This window comes from Lutra lutra, chromosome 10 (genome assembly GCF_902655055.1).
Source record: "Lutra lutra chromosome 10, mLutLut1.2, whole genome shotgun sequence".
NCBI classification, from domain to species: Eukaryota; Metazoa; Chordata; class Mammalia; order Carnivora; family Mustelidae; genus Lutra; species Lutra lutra.
The window spans coordinates 59,086,754-59,110,107 of NC_062287.1; the positions used below are offsets into that span (position 1 = coordinate 59,086,754).

Consider the following 23,354-nt stretch of genomic DNA (forward strand, 5'->3'; position numbering starts at 1 on the left):
AAGGAAGGGAAGAAATGGAGAAGGAGGAGTTTGGGCAGGAACTTGAACAGGAGAAAGAAAAACAGGAAGAGTATAATGCATTTTACTTAATCTTTTACCTAAATTTTCTTAGGTGAATTTGCCTTTTACCTAAATTTAGCCCTTCTATGGGCAGAGTTGTCACTGACTTGCTCCCTGAAAATACAAAACAAAACTGAGTACCAGTTTGTGTGTGTGTGTGTGTGTGTGTGTGTGTGTAGTTCTGGTTGCTTTTCCTCCTGGTGACCTTATAGCCATTTCTGGATCTAGAGATCAAAGAATGTTCAACTCCGAATGATGCAGATATATGTCAAGGAATGCTGGGAGGATGTAACATAGACATAATTAAACCATATAATTCTGTGATGATCCTAGACAGATGCTGGATTAAATATATCCAGGTTAAGAATTTTTATTTCTTTATTTAATGCTCTGACTATAATATGAACATATACTAGAATATGGAAAATCACTTTCACAATCAAATTATAAGCCTCTTGTTTTCAGTTTTCTGCCTGACCAATACTGACGACTTGCTCTCACCTCTAGCAGATCTCCTTTTATATTAATCTGAGGACCAAGTGATCATTATAGGCTTATGTAAATCGGTTCATTTATTTCTTGTTACTTTGTTTCATGCTGATGGTGTTTAACTAGATCTTATTTTCTATTCTGTCTTTGAATATCATATGGCCTCCTGAATGTACAACCGGAATTATACTTTTTTTAAAAAAAAAAGATTTTATTTATTTATTTGAGAGAGAGACAGTGAGAGAGAGCATAAGCGAGGAGAAGGTCAGAGAGAGAAGCAGACTCCCCGTGGAGCTGGGAGCCCGATGAGGAATTCGATCCCGGGACTCCAAGATCATGACCTGAGCCGAAGGCAGTTGTCCAACCAACTGAGCCACCCAGGCATCCCGGAATTATACTTTTTATTTCCAATTTTCAAAGTTGAGGACTGAATAAGATTTGGTAACTCTGACATCAGCGGTTTAAGACCAAGAATGCTTGTGATTCTGGCTTGCTTTCTGTTTTATGAGATGAAATGCCTTCATTGGACAATAAATGTGAAGGGACTAGATATAAGACCATGAAGAAAAGAGGAGTCAATGATAAATCTGAAAGCTTGTGACCTACCTAAATCCACTTACATTTAAATGAAGATGTGATGACTAAACAGAGCCCATCTGTGGGGAGGATTCTACATAAAGTCTATGATAGAAAAAGAAGGACTCACAATCATTAATGAACTTGCTGGTAACAGATCACAGTCCCTTTATGTCTCTAATATCTGAGAATCTTCAAAATGCTCCTTCAGAATACCCATTGATTTCTGCGGACAATTTTACGCTCCATTATGGGTTTTCCTGGGAGAAGCAAACATGTTCCGGATTCCTCTTCAAGCACCTTCATCTGACGTTGGTTTTAGTAACATAAGAGCCTGAGTTCCAGAACCTTTTTCACTATTGGCATTGACAGAGGAGCGGTGAGGGAGGATAAACACACAAATGCAGTAATTGTTATGGATGATTTTACCATGTTTGTGGTGACGATATTGTGTGTGTTTGCATATGCCCAAAGTCATCAAAATGAATACGTTAAATATATGCACCTTTTTGTATACCACAATAAAGTTGAAAAAATTAGAATAAATGTGGTTTTCTAAAACAGCTTAACATTTTACTTTTGAAAAGGAAATTGAATATTAACAAATACTCAAACTTCTAGTGACTTTCTCACTACCTTTAACCATACAATATAGCTCTGTTCAGAAGAGAATCTCCTTATCCATTTGTTTTCCAAAACTTCACTCTGCAATGCATTGTCATCAGGGAATAGGCAATTTCTTGAAGGAGAAACCAACACTCAGCATACCAAATGCTCCCTTTACCAGTCTCAAAACGTTGTGGGAAAAAAACAACAAACAAACAAACAAACAAACAAACATTGTGATTCTGGCAGCAATTTTCATGGAGATGTTCAGGCTTTCCTGGAACTTGCTGTATTTTGCAGTCTTTCATCTTCTCAGATTGCCTACTCCATTCCCCTAGGCTTTGGCACTGAATTAACCTTTTCTGTGCACTTCTGTCCTTGTCTAAATTATTTTTTTCTCATATTAAAATTACTTACTGAATCAAGGATAATTTTTAAAAATACATTAAAGTGCAAAAAGAAAATTAAAATTCCACAAATCTCACTATAGATTTGTAATTATTAGCATTTAGATATAGTCCCAGAATCTTTTTCTATGCATATGTATTTTTTTCTTAAAGATTTTGTTTATTTTTTTGAGACAGAGAAATCGAGGAAGAGAGAGAGACAGAGTGCAAGTACAAGCAGGGGCTATGGCAGGCCGGGGAGAAGCAGGCTCCCTGCTGAGCAAGGAGCCTGAAATGGGGCTTGATCCCAGGATCCTAGGATCATGACTTGAGCAGAAGGCAGCTGCTTAACCAACTGAGCCACCTACACATCCCTGTATTTCTTTTAGAGTTGGTTTCAGCCTTATGGACGGATGTCATATTATATCTGGAACATTTTTCACATCTTTACATGCTCTTTGCAAATATATTAGTTACATGATACATGATGATCTTCAACTGATCATTCTTCATATAGATCAATATATGTATTTTCCTGTTTTTGTTTTTACAAATAATGGATCTACATATTTCTTTGTGTTTTTTTCCCCACAAATTCTATTTTTATAAAGAGGTTCCAAGATGGGGAAAATACATGTACTTTATAACTGTTTTGGTGGAAAGTTTTAATCTCCTTTTTAACAAAGCATAAGAACTTAGACTTCTCCTGGTAGGCTAAAAATCATTTTCAGTGTAGTGGTTTGTGGAAGATGGCATTCTGTTCAAATCTTCACTAATTTGAATGGTGGACATATTTTTTACTCTTTCCTTGTGATGATGAAGATTGATCAAATCAGTATTTATGATCAATCACATGTCTCAGAGAGCTCTTGTTCTGGGCATTTTGAAAATTGTTCATTTCATTCTGGAGGTTTGCTAACCTCGGGACCTTTTGTTCACAGAGATAACTTGTGATAATATGTGATGATCCCAGATCAGTGGGACAGTGGGGTTGGTTGTGATGCCCTGACCCTTAGTTCAGGGATCTTTTCCACAACATCTTTGAATAACCCTGTCCCTGATCTGCTTGGTTCTAACCCCATAGATGATGGGGTTGAGCATGGGAGGTACCAGGAGATAGAGATTAGCGAACATGACATGTACCACTCGGGGCACATGATGTCCAAAGCGGTGGGTGAGGAAGGTAAAGAGGGCTGGGATATAAAAAGCCAAGATGACACAGATGTGGGAAGCACATGTGCCAAAAGCCTTGAGTCGGGCCTCCTCAGAGGGCAACCTCAGAACAGTTCTCAAAATCATCACATAAGATATACTAATGACAATTATATCAAAGCCAACCACAGAGAAGGCCACAAAGAGCCCATATGCACGATTGACTCTAGTATCTGCACACACCAGCTTTAGCACAGCCATGTGCTCACAGTATGACTGGGGAATGACATGGTTGGTGCAGAAGGGCATCCTGGACACCATGAAGCAGAAGGGACTCACCCACAGCAACCCTCTCATCATCACAGCTGCCCCCAGTTTACCCACCACAGCTGGGGTCAGGACAGTAGAGTGGTGGAGGGGGAAGCAGATAGCCACATAACGGTCCAATGCCATAGCCATGAGCAACCCAGACTCCACGGAAGAAAAGGCATGGATGAAGAACACCTGGATGAGGCAGGCATGGTATTCAATCTCATGAGCATGAAACCAGAGTATAGCCAGCATTTTAGGTTGGGTGGAAGAGGACAGGGCCAGGTCAGTGACAGCCAGCATGGCTAGGAACAGGTACATGGGCTCATGCAGAGTGTGGTCAGTTCGGACTATATGAAGAACAATGATATTGCCAACTATAGCCACAAGATACATGGCACAAAATGGAAAGGCAATCCAAAATTGGTAATTCTCAAGTCCTGGGATCCCAAGTAGGATGAAGAACACAGGTTGTGAAGAACTATTCTCTGAAGCCAGCATGATAGAATGGGTATGTTGTTCTCCCCTGAAAAGGTATGTACTCTATACAGGTGATATTAATCAAATAAATATTATTATTTATACTCTTTCATAAAAGACAATTTAATAATAGAGTAAAAGGGTTTAATGGCAACCAGAAGAATTTCAACTGTTTAAATAAAAAATTTTGCAACATAAAGTGATGCTACTCTTTATTCCTCATTAATATTTATATCATTCAAAATGATATCAACACATACTAACTGCAAGTTTGATTTTTGTCAAGGAATCAATATTTTCCATGAACGTAGAGTCTGCTAAGGGAAAATTATCCTGACAATAATGTCAGTAATAGTCATTCTTGCCCTTCTGTTCTTCAGAATTAACTAACTTACCTAACCCTTCCCATAGGTTCTTTTCAGCCCTCTGTTTAAGCCACTTCAGTGAATTTTCAGGTAGGAAGCCAGACTGGAAAACACTTTGGCTTAAAGGTTCATAGGAAGGTATGTGTGATGTTGAATTAGCTTTGACTCTAGGAGTTATCAGGAGAATCTGGGCTGGAAGATAGCTGACTGACGATTGTACACCTGTAATTAGTTCTATTGTCTTTGGTGTATGTCCTCCTAGATCAAGGGCCAGCAAACTCATTTCTGTAAAAGTCAGATCATACACATTTTAGGCTTTGTATGCTATACAGTCTCTGTTACAGCTGATCAGTTTAGCCCATGTAGCCTGAGAGCAGCCACAGTCAGTACAGGAATGTGTGAGTGTGACTACATCCCAATATAATTTTATTTATTAAAACAGTCTGCAATTCACTTTTCCTTTCCTTCTCCTAATGTCCTCCATGTTATTCCTTATGCTCCACAAGTAAGTGAAACCATACGATAATTACTCTCTTTGCTTGCCAGCTGGATTTTGTCGGAAGGCTACAGTTTTCTAAATTCTGTCCTGATGGTAAAGTTTCATGAGGTGAGCCCTGAACAGTGCACCATCCTAGCACCTCTGTGCTTGGCACAGAATAGAGGTTTAATGAATATATGCTGGAGCAAATAACAAATAAATGTAATTGTTCAGTGACAATGGACTTTTTAACTAATTAGCCATATCTTAAAATCCAAGAGGAACCTTTTAAACACTGCTTTGGCACCATGGCCACAAGACAGTTATATACAGTTCTCATGCTAGCGTCTGCTGTGCTGGCCAGTGAAAGACCTGACAGTCCTCCTCTGCCTCTACTTGCTTTACATGGTGCTCTTCTTTGATCCCTCTGGTGACTAACACCTACCCAGGATTGATGACACAAATGCTTACCTGGTTCTTCCTAGGCACCTTTTCACTATTTCCTCACAGTTGACTGAGCCTTTGAGTCTCTGCCATAACAGAAACACACAGACAAGGGGCACCTGGGTGACTCAGTTGGTTAAGAAACACACAGACAAGAAGAGTCTTTTCAGATCTCCCATAACAAATCAGCTGTTTGGACTAACAAAAGTTTCATTCCACCAGACCTAATGGTTCCTAAAAAGGGTTTCTTTGAGATCCCAAAGACACTTAACCTCTTCCTGATTTTCCCTAGCTTTATAACATTATGAGAGAAACGGGGCTCAGACTTTATAAATCTTGCTCTGCATTGGAAAAATTACTATCCTACCTTGATAACAGGTGTAGGTTTGCTCAAAACAAATGCTCCTATCCAGAGTATGGTGGAAATTCAGACAAACACATTATCTGCGGTCCTAGGCTCTTTTGTTATCCCCTCCTGCCTGGCTTGTTCTTCCACTTATATGTGCTCTTTGAACCAGAGTCTTCCTTTTCCTCTCCCTTCTGCCTCCTGAATGTCACTCTCCATTTGTGAAGACATGGTCGCTGGGGCTCATGGGCACCTGGAAAACATCCTTATATCACCCTCATTCTTGTACTGGGCACTGGTGAAGATGCCGGCTAAATGTAGTTTCTCAAAGTGCACAATAATCTCTTTGATTAATTGTGGAAGACATTGCTATTTTTGTAAATATAACACCAGAAGTATTTACACTGTATTGTTTTCAACTCTCACAAAGTTTCTTCCCATGAGCCTTAATGGGAAACTCACCTGTTCGCCATATTCCTTTTGAAGTGGTGACTCTTCTCAGGTGGTGACCCAGGGCCCAAGTCTGATATAGGGGATGGGAGCTCGTTACAGGTGCCTTTCTTTCTTCTCTATACCTGCAACCCCATGGAATCTGGTGTCCTCACCCTCAGCAATTCCCTTGCCTCTTTACCCCTCAGACATATGCACTCAGCCTGTGCAGAGTGAAGGCTCCAAGTCATGTGGAATGGACAAGGAGTTAATCAATCTTGGATCATTATGTGAAGTGTGTGAGGTTTTCAATCATATTTTGGAGTGAGGCACAGGTTATCAACTTTCTTCTGGGTGAATACGGTATATGAGCATTCCCTCAAAAGTAGAAAATAAAGAAAAATAGAATTTCCCTTCTTATCCAACATTCCTTCCCCCTTTCCCTGCTTTTAAATATGTCCCTCTCCCTTCCCTCCAAGGGACTGAACCTCTTATGAGACTATTAGGTATTGAAAGAAGAAATTAAGTCATCTTTTTCAGTGTTGCAGCTAGGGTGATCACACTGAACATCAGAGTCAATTTTTCTGTTCTCTGAAGTATAATCTAACTTGTGAGAATTTGGCATGATCCCCCCCCCCCCGAAAATATGGTTACAAGACCAATGTTCTCAAATGATGTGTCTCAGCTTTCATCTGTGAGTATGGGTTTCAATTCACTGCTGGTATCACTGGCTCTGCTGTCCTTCAATTACTCCACCATTATGTGACGATAGTTATGTCTATCAGACTAACTGTGTTGTTTAAGCCTGAAAGGGGAAAGCATAAAAAGGGCTGAGATCCACATAAGAATTGTTTCAGGTATATTTAGACAGTTTCCACACTTTGGAGTATCTAAAACCAAAGCATAGAGCAATAATGCTGGAGAAAGGGAAGGTTCAGGTCCAGTGTCCTTCATGGAGGGATTGTGTGTGGAGGCAGCCTTCCTACTTTTCTAGAATTTCCCTGGAGGATATAGTGAGTAGTGAAACTTCTCCCTATCTGAGAAGGAAATCCAGGGTTCTCAGAACCTGAAGTCCCCTGTGAGTCAGGCCATTCTGCACAGTGTATTGCCTTGTCTTCCAGTTTCTTGGAGCTTCTGTGAGTCTTACTGTTCTCTGGGCGTGGCAGAGATGATTAGGGCACAGGGAAACCACTCACCTTGAGCTCTGCTTCATCTCTGACCATGAGCAGCTCTAACTGGTTCCTGTGATTCAACTTTTAGCAGAGCCTGTGGATTAGGACCTATTTAAAGATCTGTTCAAGTCTGTCCTTTCCCTTTCCCAAGCATTAATTCTCCTCTTACTGCTAGGCTCGCCCTGTCTCAATCTCTGGTTTCCTCTGAGACTAGAGACTAAAGCTGGAAACCTTAACCCCTTATTTGCCTCTCTCCTCTGTATACACAAATGCAAATTCTGGGGAATTGAGTGCATGGGTAAGAGTGTGTGTTGTTACAAATATTCAATTGTGAGCTCATCTGTATGCATGTATTCTTTGTTAGTCAAGAGTATTTACAATTCAAGAGATATTTTATACTATGTGAAAGTGTGTGGATATGTTTGTTGATGTGTGTATTTGAGACATGTGTTAATAGACATATGTGTGCAAGGACTGGATTTGAATGTGAATGGTATGTGTGTATAACCTTGCATGTTTGTGAGGTGTGAGTAACCATTTGCATTAAGTATCTATATTTATTGAAATAACTTGGCTCTGTAAGTATAGGGGCACTGCATACCTGTGCTTTGTGAAGGCATATGCTGAGCTCCAAAGCTGATAGTTTGAAATGATACATCAGTGTGTATATAGATAGGTATGTATAGGCAAAATGTGTGGCTTTGAGGAGGTATTGACAATCTGTTGGTGCTTTTGTATGTACCTAGGTAGCTCTGGTTCTGAGGCCCTCCCAGTCCTTATCAGGAGAGGCAGGAGGACTTCTGGATTGAGGTCTTGCCACAGTTCTTTTTGAAATTTGGTTGAAGCTGTGAATCATGGAACACACTCATCAAAAGCTAATGATGTACTGTATGGTGAGTAACATAACATAAAAAATATTACAACACATTAAAAAAACAAACAAAATACTACAATATAATCATTAAATTTTTTTAACACTCAAAAAAAAAAAAGAAAAAGAAAAAGAAAACGAAAAAAGAAATTTGTTGAAGCTGGAAGGCCCTCCTCACTCAGTCTGAACAGTTAAGCTTATGCAGAACTTCCTCTCACTCCCCATGTAGGTCCTTGCTGGTATTCTCTCCCCCTGCCCCCACCCCTCAGGCTTCCTTGATGCATGACATGTCAAATGAAGATTTGAGAAAATGAAGTATTTAAAAACAGAAAGTAAGGATTTATTTGTAGAGTTTAAAGCTGTCAGACTTCAGAAGCTATGCCTCACAGAATCCACAGCAAACATATACTTATAGGGGAACAAATCACACAAAAGTTTATCATGACTATTAAGTTTATAGTAATCTGTTTATGGTGAATTGCCATTATCATGTTCACAAAGGTCAGGATTTATTTTAAGATACCACCATAACAAAAATCTGGGCTAGAACTGTTTTTGTTAGGGAGTCCAGGTTTACAGACACAAAGTTTTATTTTGGGGATCAGGTTAATACTGTAATTTTGGATTTACCTCTGGTTGCAATTTCTTTTTCTTTTTTTTTTTTTTTAAAGATTTTATTTATTTATTTGACAGACAGAGATCACAAGTAGGCACAGAGGCAGGCAGAGAGAGAGAAAGGAGGAAGCAGGCTCCCTGCAGAGCAGAGAGCCCGATGTGGGGCTCGATGTGGGGCTCGATCTCAGGACACTGGGATCATGACCTGAGCTGAAGGCAGAGGCTTTAACCCACTGAGCCACCCAGGTGCCCCTGCAATTTCTTTTTCTTTGCTTCTTTTAGCTCTGGTAAGTTAAGCATTTGGTATTAAGGAAGTAGAAAAAAGTACCAAGCTCTTTTCCTCTCCCTTTTCTTTATCTGTTTCCTCCTTCTCCCCCTTCCCTCATTGTCCCCATCCTCCCTTTCTTTCCCTGCCTCCCCCTTGCCTTCCTCTTCTTTCTTGTCCTCCCCTTCTCTACCCCCTCTTCCTTCTAGTCATCATCATAGTCGTTGTTGTCTTCTTCTTCCTCTTCTCCTTTCTTCTTCTCCTTCTTGCTCTTGCTCTCCCTCTCGTTCTCTCTCTTTATCCTTCTTCTTCACTGGAGGGAATTTTCTCCCCGAATGAAACGTGACATCTTGGGATAGGACCTGAGTTTCCTCTTCTCTTGCATCTTCCACAGTCCCAAATTCCATGGTGGTTCCAAACAGAAATGACATCCAAGCTCTTGTGGAAGTTACTTGTTAGGCCAACCACACTGTTTTTCAAGTTTAGGTGGGCATGGCTTGCTGAAATGAGTGTGCAGGAAGCAGATCAGTCCTTTCCTGATTTATCCTACTAAAGTTCTCCTCATTTTTGTGTCTTCCAAAAGCTTGTCTCTCTGCTTGGAGAGCATTAAGGACTTGGGTACCTGGTTCACGGTTCTTCTCTTAACCCCAGGCTCCAGTAGCATGTTCAAAGATTTGTGAGCTGTATTGAGAAGCTAGTTAAGGTTAGTTGCTATAGTCTTCTTGCTACACCAATGTGATTTGTATTTTGTAGGTTTGTGAGGGGAAAGACAGAGAAAATGTTTGGAAAATTAGATTTTTTTTAAGATTTTATTTATTTATTTGACAGATAGAGATCACAAGTAGGCAGAGAGGCAGGCAGAGAGAGAGAGGAGGAAGCAGGCTCCCTGCTGAGCAGAGAGCCCGATGTGGGGCTCGATCCCAGGACCCTGGGACCATGACTTGAGCCGAAGGCAGAGGCTTTAACCCACTGAGCCACCCAGGCGCCCCGGAAAATTAATTTTGATGGAAGAAGATGTTGAAGATGTTGACATGAGAATTGTGGGACACTTCAATGTAACTATGTCAAATGCTTATCCACATTCATAACCTCATAACTCCTATATACTCGACTGTTTTGGCCCTTATCTCGATTGTAGATACTCAGTCAATCACACATGGACATGGCCTGAACCTTGCCAAAACTCAGAGCTACTCAATCTCTGAATTCTTGAGAATCTCAATCTAACTATACCACTATATCTTTCTAGTTTTTTAAAAATTCATTCCATGTTTTTTTTACATTATCAATTCCTTCAAACACTATATATACGTATTTTTCCAGTTCTTTCAACCCTCTTTTTCTTTACAATTCTTTTCTGTGAAACCTAGTCCTCATAGTTCATCATTTCAACCATACTCATGTCAATAACCTCAACAACTATGTATCCGTCACAACTACTACTCCTAGTGTAATTGTCTCCTGCTACCCCCCCTTACCACTGACCAACCTCTAGAAGAGTAGCACAAATGATCAGATTGGAGCCATTGAAAGTTCATGGTGACTGACTTTACCTGAGCTTTCAAAACAGCTTCAACTATTTTCACATTTCTCTCACTTTCATTGTGCTGAGACATGGTGTTAAGAAACTATAATAATGGACCTCCCTAAGTATACTGTTCAGACTCTGTCCCCTAATTATAGTGAAAATCTTTTATTACTTTCTGCATCTCTTCAGAAAGCACAACCTCCCACCATGACGCTGAAGAGGAAACCTCCTTCTATTTTGACTTTAGAAGGTGTAACACCAGATGGCTTTTTCCTGCCTCATTTCTTACTCACCTGAACAAGGTGCTCTCACTGCCAGTCCCTCCACCATGCAGGGTTCATTACCACATTCAAATAAGGAAATCAAATCTGTGTAATGGGGAAATAATTAGGCCTATGCTGTCCTTCCTCAAACTTCAGGGAGAACCTTGCTGATGTCAACGTTGTAGTGAAGGTCCTAGATACTGCAAAAAGCAAGACAATATATGTGCACTGACTGGACAATTGTTAAGAGTTGAATTGCTCCCTCCCCTCCGAATTCGTATGTTGAAGTTGTAATCCCCAGTACCTCAGAGTATAACCTTATTTGTAAATAGGGTCATTAAAGATGTAGTTAGTTAAGATGTAGTCATGGTGGAGTAGGGTCCTGGAGTAGGGTCCTAGAGTGGGTCTTACTCCAATATGACTGGTGTCTATATAAAAAGGGTAAATTTGGACATGGGGACATAAGCAGAGATGGAATGCCATGAGGACATGAAGGCAGAGCTCTAGATGATGTGCCTACAAGTCACAGTTTCCAGTAAACCAGCAGAAGGCAGGAGAGAGGCACTGAGTAGATTCACCTTCATAGCCAAGAGAAGAAACCAACCTGGCTGATACTTTAATCCTGGCCTCCTAAGCTCCAGAACTATGACACAATACCTTTCTGTTGTTTAAGCTTTTCAGTTTGTGGTACTTTGTTATGGCAGCCTTAGCAACCTAATACAATAAGAAATATATTTTTATCCATTATTTTAAGTGTTCATCTACAAATAATTTTTTTCCACATGAACCATGGATTTTTAAGTATAATTTTAATAAGTTTTTAAAATCTAGACAGGGATCCTACAATATCTTGCATATTCTAAGGGTGGTCTTGTATTTATGTAAGGATAGATCAATACATTATTTAAGTAATGATAAAGAAAGCAGAAATAGCTCCAAACACAGTAAATTTTCAATGGAGATCAATGCAGTTCAGGGACAGAAAAATGTCATGGCGTTAAACCAATTGTCTGTATAAAACAGAATGAAGCTGAACTCTTACTTCAATGTGAAAAATCATTATTTTGAATTGTAATATTATCCTAAATTTGCACGCTGAAAGTATAAAGATTCTAAAAGAAGAAATAGAATAATATTATCATGAACTTGAGGAAAGCAAAGATTTCTTAGTCAATAAAAATCATAGCTATAAAAGAAGAAAATCAATGATGAACTTCATCAAAGTAAAAAAAAATCAAATTGGAAGGATAGCATTATAAATTTGAAAAGGCAAGTCACAGGTGGAGAGAGTATTCATGATGCATTTAACTGAAAAATAAAGTTCCACAATCAATTAATGGAAAGACAAGTAACTCATTAAAATTTTATGCAAATGATTTAAACAAGCACTTCACAAAGGGCAGTAGATGAATGGTAATACAAACATGAAAATGTGCTCTACATTTATTTCATGAGGAAATAAAAAATCAAATCAGAATGAGATACCCATATAAACTTATTAATATAGCTAAAATCAAATACTTTAATAACAGTAAGTAGTGTTGAAATTGGGGCACCTGGGTGGCTCAGATGGTTAAATGTCTGCCTTTGCCTCAGGTCATGATCTCAGGGTCCTGGGATGGAGCCCTGTGTTGGCTTCCCTGCTCAGCGGGTTCTGCTTCTCTCTCCCCACTCCTTTTCTCTCTCTCTTTCTCTCTCTCTCTGTCTCAAATAAATAAAGTCTTTTTTAAAAAAATGTATTGGCAAAATTGTGGGTCAGTTAGAGCACTCAGACACTGAGTACAACCACTTCAGGAACCTTTAGCAATTTCTAACAAAGGTGAGCATCTCTTTGGCCGAGCAACCCTATTTCTATTTCATACCACAAATTATTTTTTTATTTACACACCAAAAATGTCAAAGTGTGTTTGTAGTAGCTGTCTACATAATAGCTAAGATGTGAAAACAACTAAAATCTGTCAATTGGAGGTTATACAAATTTGCTGCCTCTATCCATTTAAATACTACTGAGAGAAGAAGGAAAAAGAATGAACAACAAAAAAGGTATATATAGACACAACATTGTGGAATTTCAAGGTACAAGAATTAAAAAGTAGAGCTTAATGCATTAGAGTAGAGAAAAGATGACCTACAAAAAAGGCAAGAAAGTTCAGTTTTGGTTTACAGAAGCCTATCTGTGAATAGGTGAGATTGGTTTCATGGTTTCTATATGCTAAGTTGTATTCTAATGGTTTTAAAACTACTGAATTACTGATTCTATACAACAACACAATGAAATAGGTATCAACATTTTACAGGTTGAGAAACCAAGGCACTGTGGAGTTACGTTTTTACAGGGTAGCCATATAGAACCAAAATTTTATCTCCAGTTTTATTCACTGTATGAAAATAAACCTTAAAAATGTTTAGAGAAAATTATTACAGCCTAACAATTCTACATGCAGCCAATACATTAATAGAATATGAAAACAAAAAGTAATTTTTTTAGACAGTCAGGAGCAAAGAAAATTTATCATTTTCCTTTTCCTTTTTTTTTTTCTTCAGAGATTTAATTTATTTGAGACAGAAAGAGCCAGAGCATCAGCTTCAGAGGGTGAGAGAAAAGCAGACTCCCCACTGAGCAGGGAGCCTAATGCAGAACTGGATCCCAGGGTCCTGGGATCATGACCTGAGCAAAAGGCAGAGGCTTAACTGACTGAGCCACCCAAGTGCCCCTGCATTCTTTTCTTTTCTTTTTTTCCTTCCTTTTTCTTAGTAAAACCAGAGTGTGTACTTTAGCAAAATAAAGTAAATATCCAATTGCCAAGCAAGTACAAGTGAAAATCATTCAGGGGTGCCGTGTAACTTAATCCCAGGAAAGAAGCAATCTGATATGCCTTTAAAAAGTGCAGAATGTATTAAAGCCTTGCAAAATGGAAGATGATTTGAATTTCAGAGAAACAGAAAGTTGTCCTAGAAAACCGTGGTACGGTGTGAAGTCAATGGAACTTTGACATAATTATGGGCAACTGAATCAGTGGAAAAGGAAAGAATTGATTTTATGCTAATGACTATGTGCTGGTGACATAAGATGCTACGCCATTCTTTTTTAGTCACACCGTGTAGTCTAGTTTCTGTGTTGAATAATGTGTATTTAATCTTTTCAACCAGAATTTATTTGTTTTAAGGTTCAAACAACTGAAATGTGAATAAGTAATATTTATTCACAGCTATAAGACTGTATAAATGTATAAATGTAAATTTATATAGTTTATTCAGCCAAGGATTATGCTGTAAGTGACTGAATTCGGGAATGGAGAAGGGATAGAAGGAGGAAGTGTGAGAGTGTATTTCTTGCCCTAAGCCTACATGGCAGTAAGTAGGATCTAAAGGTAATGCTTCCGCTAAGTGAAATAAGTCAAGCAGAGAAAGACAAGTATCAGATGGTTTCACTCATATGTGGAACATAAGGAATAATGCAGAGAACCATAGCGGAAGGGAGGGAAAACTGCACGGGAAGAAATCAGAGAGGGAGACAAACTGTGAGAGACTGTGGACTCTGGGAAAGGAACTGAGGTAACAGAAGGGAGGGGGGTGAGGGGTGGGGTAACTGGCTGATGGGTGTTAAGGAGGACACATGTTGTGATGAGCACTTGGTGTTATGAATTGTTGAACACTACATCAAAAACTAATGATGTACTATATGTTGGCTAATTGAACGTAGTAACAAAAAAGAAAATACAGGTAATGGAGAAAAAAAGAATGTCTATGTTTATTGAAAATATTATAAATATTTAGATAATTAAAAGTTAACTTAAGTAATTAAACATGACAAATAATTTTAAAAAATAATTACAAGAGACGGTAAAGATATTATTTAGACCTGCTTCAGTCTAGTGTGATGAGCCTCCTAGGACAGCCTAGTCCGCACAGCTAGAATCATGCTGCTTATCTGATTATAGTACCTCAAAGCCCCAGGGATCTCCTGGCAGCAGGGCTGGCTTACATGCTGAGCTCCTTATAGAAGCCCAGGTCCATGAGCAATCCACATGCATACATGGCTGGGCAGTGAGGGAGAAGGGCAACTCTCCCTCTGCTGGGAGCCAGGTAAGAGGCCAGGAGCAGAAAGAGCAGCCCAGGGAAAGGGAGGGGCTGTTGAGAGCTAATCTGGAGGGCCAGGAGGGAACGGAGCAGTGGGAGGCATGGGCTGGGCAGGTACTGAGAAGAACAGGACTGCAAATCAGAGGTACAAGAGTACAGAAAATGGGAAGAGCAGTGCGGAGTGGCAGCTGCAAGCTGAATGTTGAGGAAATTAAGTGAGATATCAGCAACAAATTTGCAAACAAATAGTTACTCCCTGGAGAAAAACACTCAGTTAGGTCAAGGAAATGGAGTGAATTGTGATTCTGTGTGTCCCCAATTTGACATTTATTATAAATTTTATTGTTTCAATCAGCTTTTGCATTTGACTGATTTCTATATCCCAGTTTTCTAGAAAATAAGCTTTTTGAGTTATTTCACTTAGCATCAGCTCCTCCTTTTTACAGGACCCTGGTAGTCTGAGGTTTCTATGGCTGTCTTCACAGAAGCCATTTATATTGAGAAAGAATTACTTCAGATACAATTTGACCAATCATCACGGACAGATGGGAAACAGGCAGATCAGGGTTTAACTTTAAATAAAGTTCAAGGTTTACAGATGAGGGCTCTTAAATGAGAATGGGTCACCAAGGTCTTACCCCCCATCAATGCTGGAGTCAGGACACCTAGTTTCACCTTTATGCTACTGGGCCAGAATGACACATCCTCATGTCCACGATGTCCTTCATGACCAAAACCTCTGGACACAGAAATCTACTTAATGTTATGCTTGCTATTCCCAACTCCCTCACCATTGATCAAACCACAGACCGTCATCAGAGAAACACCAGACACACAATCTAGTTTGATGAGCAAGCAGCAGCATTCTTTGGTTTTGGCTTTCTAATGCATGTATGATATGCCGTACTTTTCATTTTGTTCACGGGCATCTTTTGCAATCAATGGCATTAAAATCTGATGCAGTGTTCCTTGTCAATATTTTACTTAATGGCTTTAATTTTTTTTCTCTTATTTATTCTCCCATTATTGTAAGGCCTTTTTTTTCCCAAAGATTTTATTTATTTATTTGACAGAGATCACAAGTAGGCAGACAGGCAGGCAGAGAGAGAGAGAGAGAGAAGGAAGGAGGCTCCCTGCTGAGCAGAGAGCCGAATGTGGGGCTCAATCCCAGGACCCTGGGATCATGACCCGAGCCGAAGGCAGAGGCCCTAACCCACTGAGCTACCCAGGTGCCCCTGTACGTCTTTTGTTTTACCTTGAAGTTCTTAATCCAAATGCAGAGATCTGTGTAAAATAGGGATATTTTAATATTTTTATAATTCGTTAGCCAATTGACCAAACATCATGTATCACAGACCAGTTCTTTTTTCTAGTGATGTAGGAGGCCCTTGTGATCATATTTTTTATCCTCATTCACACATTTTTTTTTTGAAATGCTATTTTTTTCTGGGGATATATATTTTTAAACCTTTGACCATATTATGTTTTGTTATTATAATAACTTTATAATAAATTTTAACGTTATCAAAGAACTAGTCACCTCTCTTTGTCATTTTCAATATTATACTGAATTTATTTACATATTTATTGTACCTAATACATTTTAGGATGCGTTTGTCACTATGCATTAAAAACTCTTGTGTGTTATTGATTGAGAATGGTTTAATTTATGAGAATATTCATGGGAGAATTCTCATCTTTTCACTACTGAACATTCCTACCTTCAAGAAAGAAACAAAGGACTTTCTGTATGTTCTTCAATAAATTTTTAGTGACGTCTTCTGTCCCTGACAGACACAGACATTGTGTTATACCAATATGGTTTATAGTTTCTTGGCTTGTAAATAAACCCTTATTTTTACAAAATTTCCTCAGTAGTCAATTCTTTGAACAGGAATAGCTATTAATTTCTGATTTTAACCTATATAGTCACCTTGGTGAACTCTATTTTTAGAGTTTGTGGTCCATTCTTTCAGATTTTTAAGGTAAAGAATCAATTAAAAATTAAAGTCTTTGAAAAATTTCTTTTCAAAAGTAACACTCTGCTTTATTTGTCTTTTCTCATTTACTAAGACTTTTCTGTAGAATGTTGAATAATAGTTGTGATAGTGGAAATGTTTATCTTTTATTGATTTTCATAGAAATGTTTTTAATAGGTCACCAGTAAATATGTTTACTCCAAATTTCTAGAAGGTGTCTTTCATTCAGGAACACATTTCCTTTCTAAATATTAAGAAGTTTATCTTGAATTGCCATTGAATTTTCTGGTGTTTTCCTCATTTCTTGATCAGGTTTTTCCCAGCATTAATCTTTTTTATAGCCATACCATTAATAGTTTCTTAAGTTGAATAATTCTTTCATTCCTAAGACAAAGTCCACTGTTTCAAAGTGCAATATTCTTTAAAAGCACAGTTACATCCCACCTGCTAAAAAAGTTATTTATAATGTGTGCATGTGTCATCCTAAGTAATTAGATGACTAGCTTTCCATCTGTTTATGTGTTCGAGAATAGGGCTTTTGAACCTCAGCCCTGTTAACATCCTGGGCTGGATAGTTCTTTGTTGTCTTGTGTATTTTAGGATGTAAGCATCCCTGGCATCAACCCACTCACTAGATGCCAGTGGCACTGGCTCCCCAGTGGTAACAACCAAAACTGTCTGCAGGCATTGCCAAATGCTCCTTGATGGAAGACCAGAATTCCCTCTTTTTCACTCTACTAGAATTTGTTGAAGGATAGAAATATTCTACTTCTTTTTTCCTCATTTTTCTTCAAATTTGGTTGTGTGAGTTTTCCTCATCATTGACATTTCCCCTCTTTTGGCTTTGCTTTCTTGAGCTAGTTTGGTGATTGATGTTTTTCTCTAAAGTTGTCCATTTTGTATCTGTTGCCAAATATATTGTTGTACTTACTTATGCATACCATGCTTTTATATTTGAAATTTTGTTTCTCCATACTTTTGTTTTCCTTTTCATTTCTCATGCAGTTAATCACACTTTTTCTAAAATTTTCTTGACTGCTCTTGAGAAAAGTTCACTTATTTTCTCTTTAGGTAATCACGTTTGGTATCATTGTTAACTCATTCATTTGTGCTCTTAATCTTTGCTAACTGCTTCTCACATTTATTTACATATTTTCTGAGCATCTTACATTGAAAACAGAAACGTTTACATCCTTGTTTTCTAATAAACGTATATTCTTCAGTGTACACATGCACTCTGATATCTTGCCCTAGAGATTCTCATTTGTGGTTATCTCATATTTATACAGTTTAAAGAATTGTTTTTCTCATTTTTATTTTTCTGGAATAGAGAAGATGATTAGTAATAGGATGTGTTATGCTTTGAAGCCCTTTTCATTTTGAATTTATAATACATTATTATTATCTGTAGGTTAATTAATAGACTAGGTTATACAGTATGATGATCTGAAAGAGATTAATTTGTGCTTAAAAGAAGAGGTGGAAGAAGAAAGTCAGTAGAGTTTGAGTGGGAGGGACTTGATGATTGATTGGGAAAGATGTAAATGTACAGGACAAGTCCCAGAGTTTTGATTTAGAGAATTGGTTAATTTTTATGAAAATTATAAGCTTTATTCAGAATATGTAGGAGTAAGAACACTTACAGGGGGAAATGGTCAATTTGGTTTTGAAATACTGAATTTAATTTACTCATTAAAGCTTTATTCAGAATATGTAGGAGTAAGAACACTTACAGGGGGAAATGATCAATTTGGTTTTGAAATACTGAATTTAATTTACTCATGAGAAACACATATGGCAACATTTGAAAGGAAGTTCTAATCTTTAAGAACCTGGAAACCAGAGCTGCCTTTAGATACCTATTTGAATTTTTTGATTAGATAAGTGAAAGATGAAACTGTGGAAATGGGCAAGATAAGTATTTAAATGACTCAAGAATGGGCAAAGGGCAGATGCCTGAAGGATTCCAAAGTTAAGGTTCTTTGGGTGCAGGATGGGAAGTCAGAGAGAGAAATTGTTGAGTGGTGGGAGACAAGTAGAGACTAGTGCCAATATGTGAGGAGAGAAAGTCTCCAGGAAGAAAGTATCCTCAGCATAATATGTGAATGTGTCACAAAAATGAGTCAACCGAATCTGGCAATTCTATTTTGCTGTTATTTTCCATAGTGGGTGTAGACTCGGCACCTGATTCTCTGGCCCTCAACACACAGAGATGATCAGTGATAAAATTCCTTGCCCCAGAAGCCTAAGGAGATTTGTGTTTACATAATTCATAGGGAATTACCCTGAAACTTAAGACTCTACTCCAGAGATGCCACATTGACCAAAATGTGTCTCTGGAAGGCACAAATCTGAAAAATATTTGGCAGAGACATTGTTTTGTTAGACTGGTGTAGAGGTTCCTCCTATGTTTCTTCAGCATTACTGAATGAAGGCGTTGGAGTCCTATATGCAGGTTCCGACTGCAGCTTTTCTGATTATTTGGGAAAATTACTTAATCCCTTTGCCCATCAGTTTCCTCATAAAAATATTGGGGATAACAACGTTTTGTGTTTCACTGGATGATTGTGATGATTTGATGAGGTTATGGATATGAAGATGGTTGCATCTGGCACATAGTATGTGTTTAAGAAGTGATGGCTGTTGTGTATGGTTCTTTGTGTTTGAGGAGCAGCCTATACCATACATTAAAATGCAGTGCTTACTGCACTACTTTAAAATAATGGCAATGTTTGCATTTCTATCTCTTTCTTCCTTCCTTTCCTCCTTTCCTCTCCTCACTGTCTCTCAGTTTCTCCCCCCACCCTTCATGCCTGCCTTCCTTCCTCTTTCCTTTCTTTCCCTCTTTCTCTCCCTCTCTCTTTTTTTTCTTTCTGCACCTTTGTGTTATATATGGTTTCTCTCAACGATTAGGTAGTGCTTTATAGAGTTAACCTTGGGCAATTGATTTTTGGGTCTGTTTTCTCATATGCAAAATATACTCCTATCTACCTCCTAGAGTTGGTGTTCGGATGAAATTACATAATGCATATAAAATGTCAATAGCACAGAGAATTTTCAACAAATGGGTGTTATAATGATCTTTGTTAGGGTGGTAGTTTGGACCACCTTGTTTCCAGATTTATAAACATATGTGTGTTGGGGATGTTTTTGGCATTCTTCTGAGTGCCCAGGAAAAACTAATAATATTCACATTTCAAATGTGACTTGATTCTTCAGAGCTTTATTTCAGGATTAATAATTTATTTTTAAAAATCAGTGAAAATCATTGTTATTATATTGTACATCTGAAACTAATACAACACTGTAGGCTATTTATACTTCAGTAAAAAAGTGCTGGAAACCAATTTTCTCATATTGTTTAAGTATTCTACTATGAAATTTTACATGCAGGGATGACTTAATTGTGATGTTTATGGTCACCAAAGAGAATTACAGACTTAAGAACATCTGAAGTCTGGGACGCCTGGGTGGTTCAGTGGGTTAAACCTCTGCCTTCGGCTCAGGTCATTATCTCAGGGTCCTGGGATCGAGCCCAACATCGAGCTCTCTGCTTGGCAGGGAGCCTGCTTCCCCCTCTCTCTGCCTGCCTCTCTGCCTACTTATGATCACTGTCTGTCAAATAAAAAAATAAATTCTTAAAAAAAAAAAAAAAGAACTTCTGATGTTGCATAACTCTGGGAATCCTCTCTTTTCAATGCATGATGTGAGGCCTGGAGAAAAGCATCCAGTAGTGGAAATCCAGAAAAAAACAAAATTCTTAGAGAATCAGCAGCAGTAATTCATTGAATGTAAGAGTGCCAGGAAGATATTCTAAATGATAGCTATGAATTTTTTACATGTTATGTTTGATTATTCAAATATCCCTGTCTTTTCAGTCCCTCAATATGTTGGCCCTCAATAATACCAATGTTCAACCTTTGACCTTCTTCCTGACGGGCATCCCAGGCCTGAGAACAGCCCAGGTTTGGATCTCCATACCTTTTTGTCTCCTGTATGTCATCGCCCTCTCTGGGAACAGCATGATCCTATTTGTGGTCCTCCGTGAGCAAAACCTCCATGAACCCATGTATTATTTCCTCTCTATGCTTTCAGCCACAGACCTGAGCTTATCCCTGTGCACCCTTTCCACTACCCTTGGTGTCTTCTGGTTTGAAGCTCGAGAAATCACCTTAAATGCCTGCATTGCCCAGATGTTCTTTCTCCATGGATTTACTTTCATGGAGTCTGGGGTCCTGCTGGCCATGGCCTTTGATCGTTTTGTAGCCATCTGTAATCCACTGAGATACACCACCGTTCTCAGCAATGCCAGGATTGCCCAGATTGGGATGAGCATATTGGTACGGAATGTTGCTGTCATGTTACCCGTGGTGCTCTTTGTTAAAAAGCTGTCCTTCTGCAGTGCTGTGGTCCTTTCACATTCTTACTGCTACCATGTTGATCTCATTCAACTCTCATGCACAGACAATAGAATCAACAATATCCTTGGTCTATTTGCAATTTTCTCCACAACAGGGTTTGACTGCCCTTGCATCTTGCTCTCCTATGTACTGATCATCCGATCTGTTCTCAGCATTGCCTCCTCAGAGGGGCGGCAAAAAGCCTTCAACACCTGCATATCCCACATCAGTGCTGTTGCCATCTTCTACATCCCCCTCATCAGCTTGTCTCTTGTCCGTCGCTATGGCCATTCAGCACCTGCATTTGTCCACACCATCATGGCGAATGTCTTCCTTCTCATTCCTCCTGTGCTCAACCCTATCATCTACAGTGTGAAGACTAAGCAGATTCGAAAGGCTATTACCAAGGTCTTAATTCAGAAGCAGCAACAAATCTAATCACTAGTTATCTCAGAGTAGAGAGAAAGCCATTTGTAAATGAGTGCATCCATAGAATGGGGTAATTTTCCCTATTCTGTACCTAGATATTCTTCTAACAACCTTAAGCTAAGTAACTTACAGATTGCATGATATTTGCTTAGGTTCCTTCACAGTAGGTCCCTATTAATATCACCTAAATTATGCTTTGTTTTCAAGGTAAAGTGAGATAATGTATGTAAACAACTATTCATATGTGCAAGTAGTATGAACCTGAATAAAGTATTCATTCAGACTTCATACAATTCAAAAAGTCGAGATTTAATGTAGGAAAGTTTGTTAATAAACTTTTCTTTCCTGAATGATATCCAAATGGCACTTTAATTAATTTTTTCTTCTTTAATTCTTGGTTAACTCTAAAAATAGTCATTCTATAGAGTGTATCTTACTAGCATATCAATGTAGTTCAACACTGGATTGTATACAGGTAGTTATTTTGCCCTTTCTTACGTGTAGGATCATATATGATGTGCATACAAAATGCCATATCAAATGCTCAGGATCAGTCCTGCTGCTGTTCGCTGAATGTTAAAAGTGGATAATAACATTACCAACAACCCAGAAATGAAGATTACACAATTTCTCCTAAAATTAAGCTTGATAAATGGGAATTTATACTTTTGGCTCGTGTTTTCTCTCTCTCTCTCTTACATTTTGACTCTATCTGTGAGCCCTCTGGATCAGCAGTAGTATAACAAAGGCTGCTGATATTTACATGTAGTTTCTTTCTATCTTATTATTGTTTCTCCTCTGAATTGGGTACAGTTTTGTGGATATAAGCATGAGATATAAGATTTTCACCCTCTGTGTCCACTTTAGTATGTATTTTACATATATCTTCTACAGACTTCCGTATCTCTCTTCTTTCAAGTTTGCTAATTCCATTCATTGAGCAACTAGCCAAGACTTTCAGCAAAGTACAAAAGTCCATGTGTAACCACATACCTTAGACAACCTCTCTACACAAAGTCAACAACAACTGTCCGTTATGAGAACTGTCCTTCAGCACCTTCTTCTTCTTTTTTTTCTCTTTATGGTCATTCATGTATGAGGCTGTTGTGCCACTGTATTCTATGTCTGGTACCAATGCTTAGTACCAACTTGTCCACTGATCCATCCATAAACAAAGCCTGAATATTTTCCTTCTCTTCCAGTAACTTATCAGAACCTTCAGAGAGGCCATGAATGTGAATTAATGGAGACACATCTATAAGACATTGATAAATGTCATGGGATTCTGGGACAACTTTTCACAAACTTAATTTGGGCTTACATGGACTTTGTACTTTATCTTTCCTACCGTAATGGTTTCAACCTCACAGATACGCTAACATGAAAATTTTCCCAGCTCATAAGTGTGATATAACCAATTATATACTTAGGCCTCTGCAGACTAGCCACGGGTAAAAAATCATTGTGCTCGCTGTGAGATAAAATTTGTCCATCATTCCATTAGTCATCTCGCCCCAATAATCTCAAACTTTAATCAAAAAAGAACATGATGGAATATTTGGTTGCCTATTATCAGTGTGAGATGATATCTCATTTCCAATAGTCCTCAAGGAATTTGGGTATTCTCCTTTC

At 38.5% G+C, this 23,354-nt stretch overlaps 2 protein-coding genes across 2 annotated transcripts; one reads left to right on the top strand and one right to left on the bottom strand.

Annotated features, from left to right (window-relative positions):
• Positions 1–3,134: 3,134 nt before the first annotated feature.
• On the bottom strand, positions 3,135–4,082 carry LOC125079285 (olfactory receptor 52R1-like). Its single transcript, XM_047692788.1, has one exon. The coding sequence runs from the start codon at positions 4,077–4,079 to the stop codon at positions 3,135–3,137; it is 945 nt and encodes a 314-aa protein (XP_047548744.1). The 5' UTR covers positions 4,080–4,082.
• A 16,698-nt stretch (positions 4,083–20,780) lies between these two features.
• On the top strand, positions 20,781–21,731 carry LOC125079326 (olfactory receptor 51F2). Its single transcript, XM_047692853.1, has one exon. It carries the CDS (start codon positions 20,781–20,783, stop codon positions 21,729–21,731), a length of 951 nt encoding a protein of 316 aa, XP_047548809.1.
• The last annotated feature ends 1,623 nt before the right edge of the window (positions 21,732–23,354 follow it).

Excerpts from the sequence above, each read along its gene's own strand:
- LOC125079326 (XM_047692853.1), top strand. The coding sequence starts at position 20,781 with ATGTTGGCCCTCAATAATACCAATGTTCAACCTTTGACCTTCTTCCTG.
- LOC125079285 (XM_047692788.1), bottom strand. The coding sequence starts at position 4,079 with ATGCTGGCTTCAGAGAATAGTTCTTCACAACCTGTGTTCTTCATCCTA.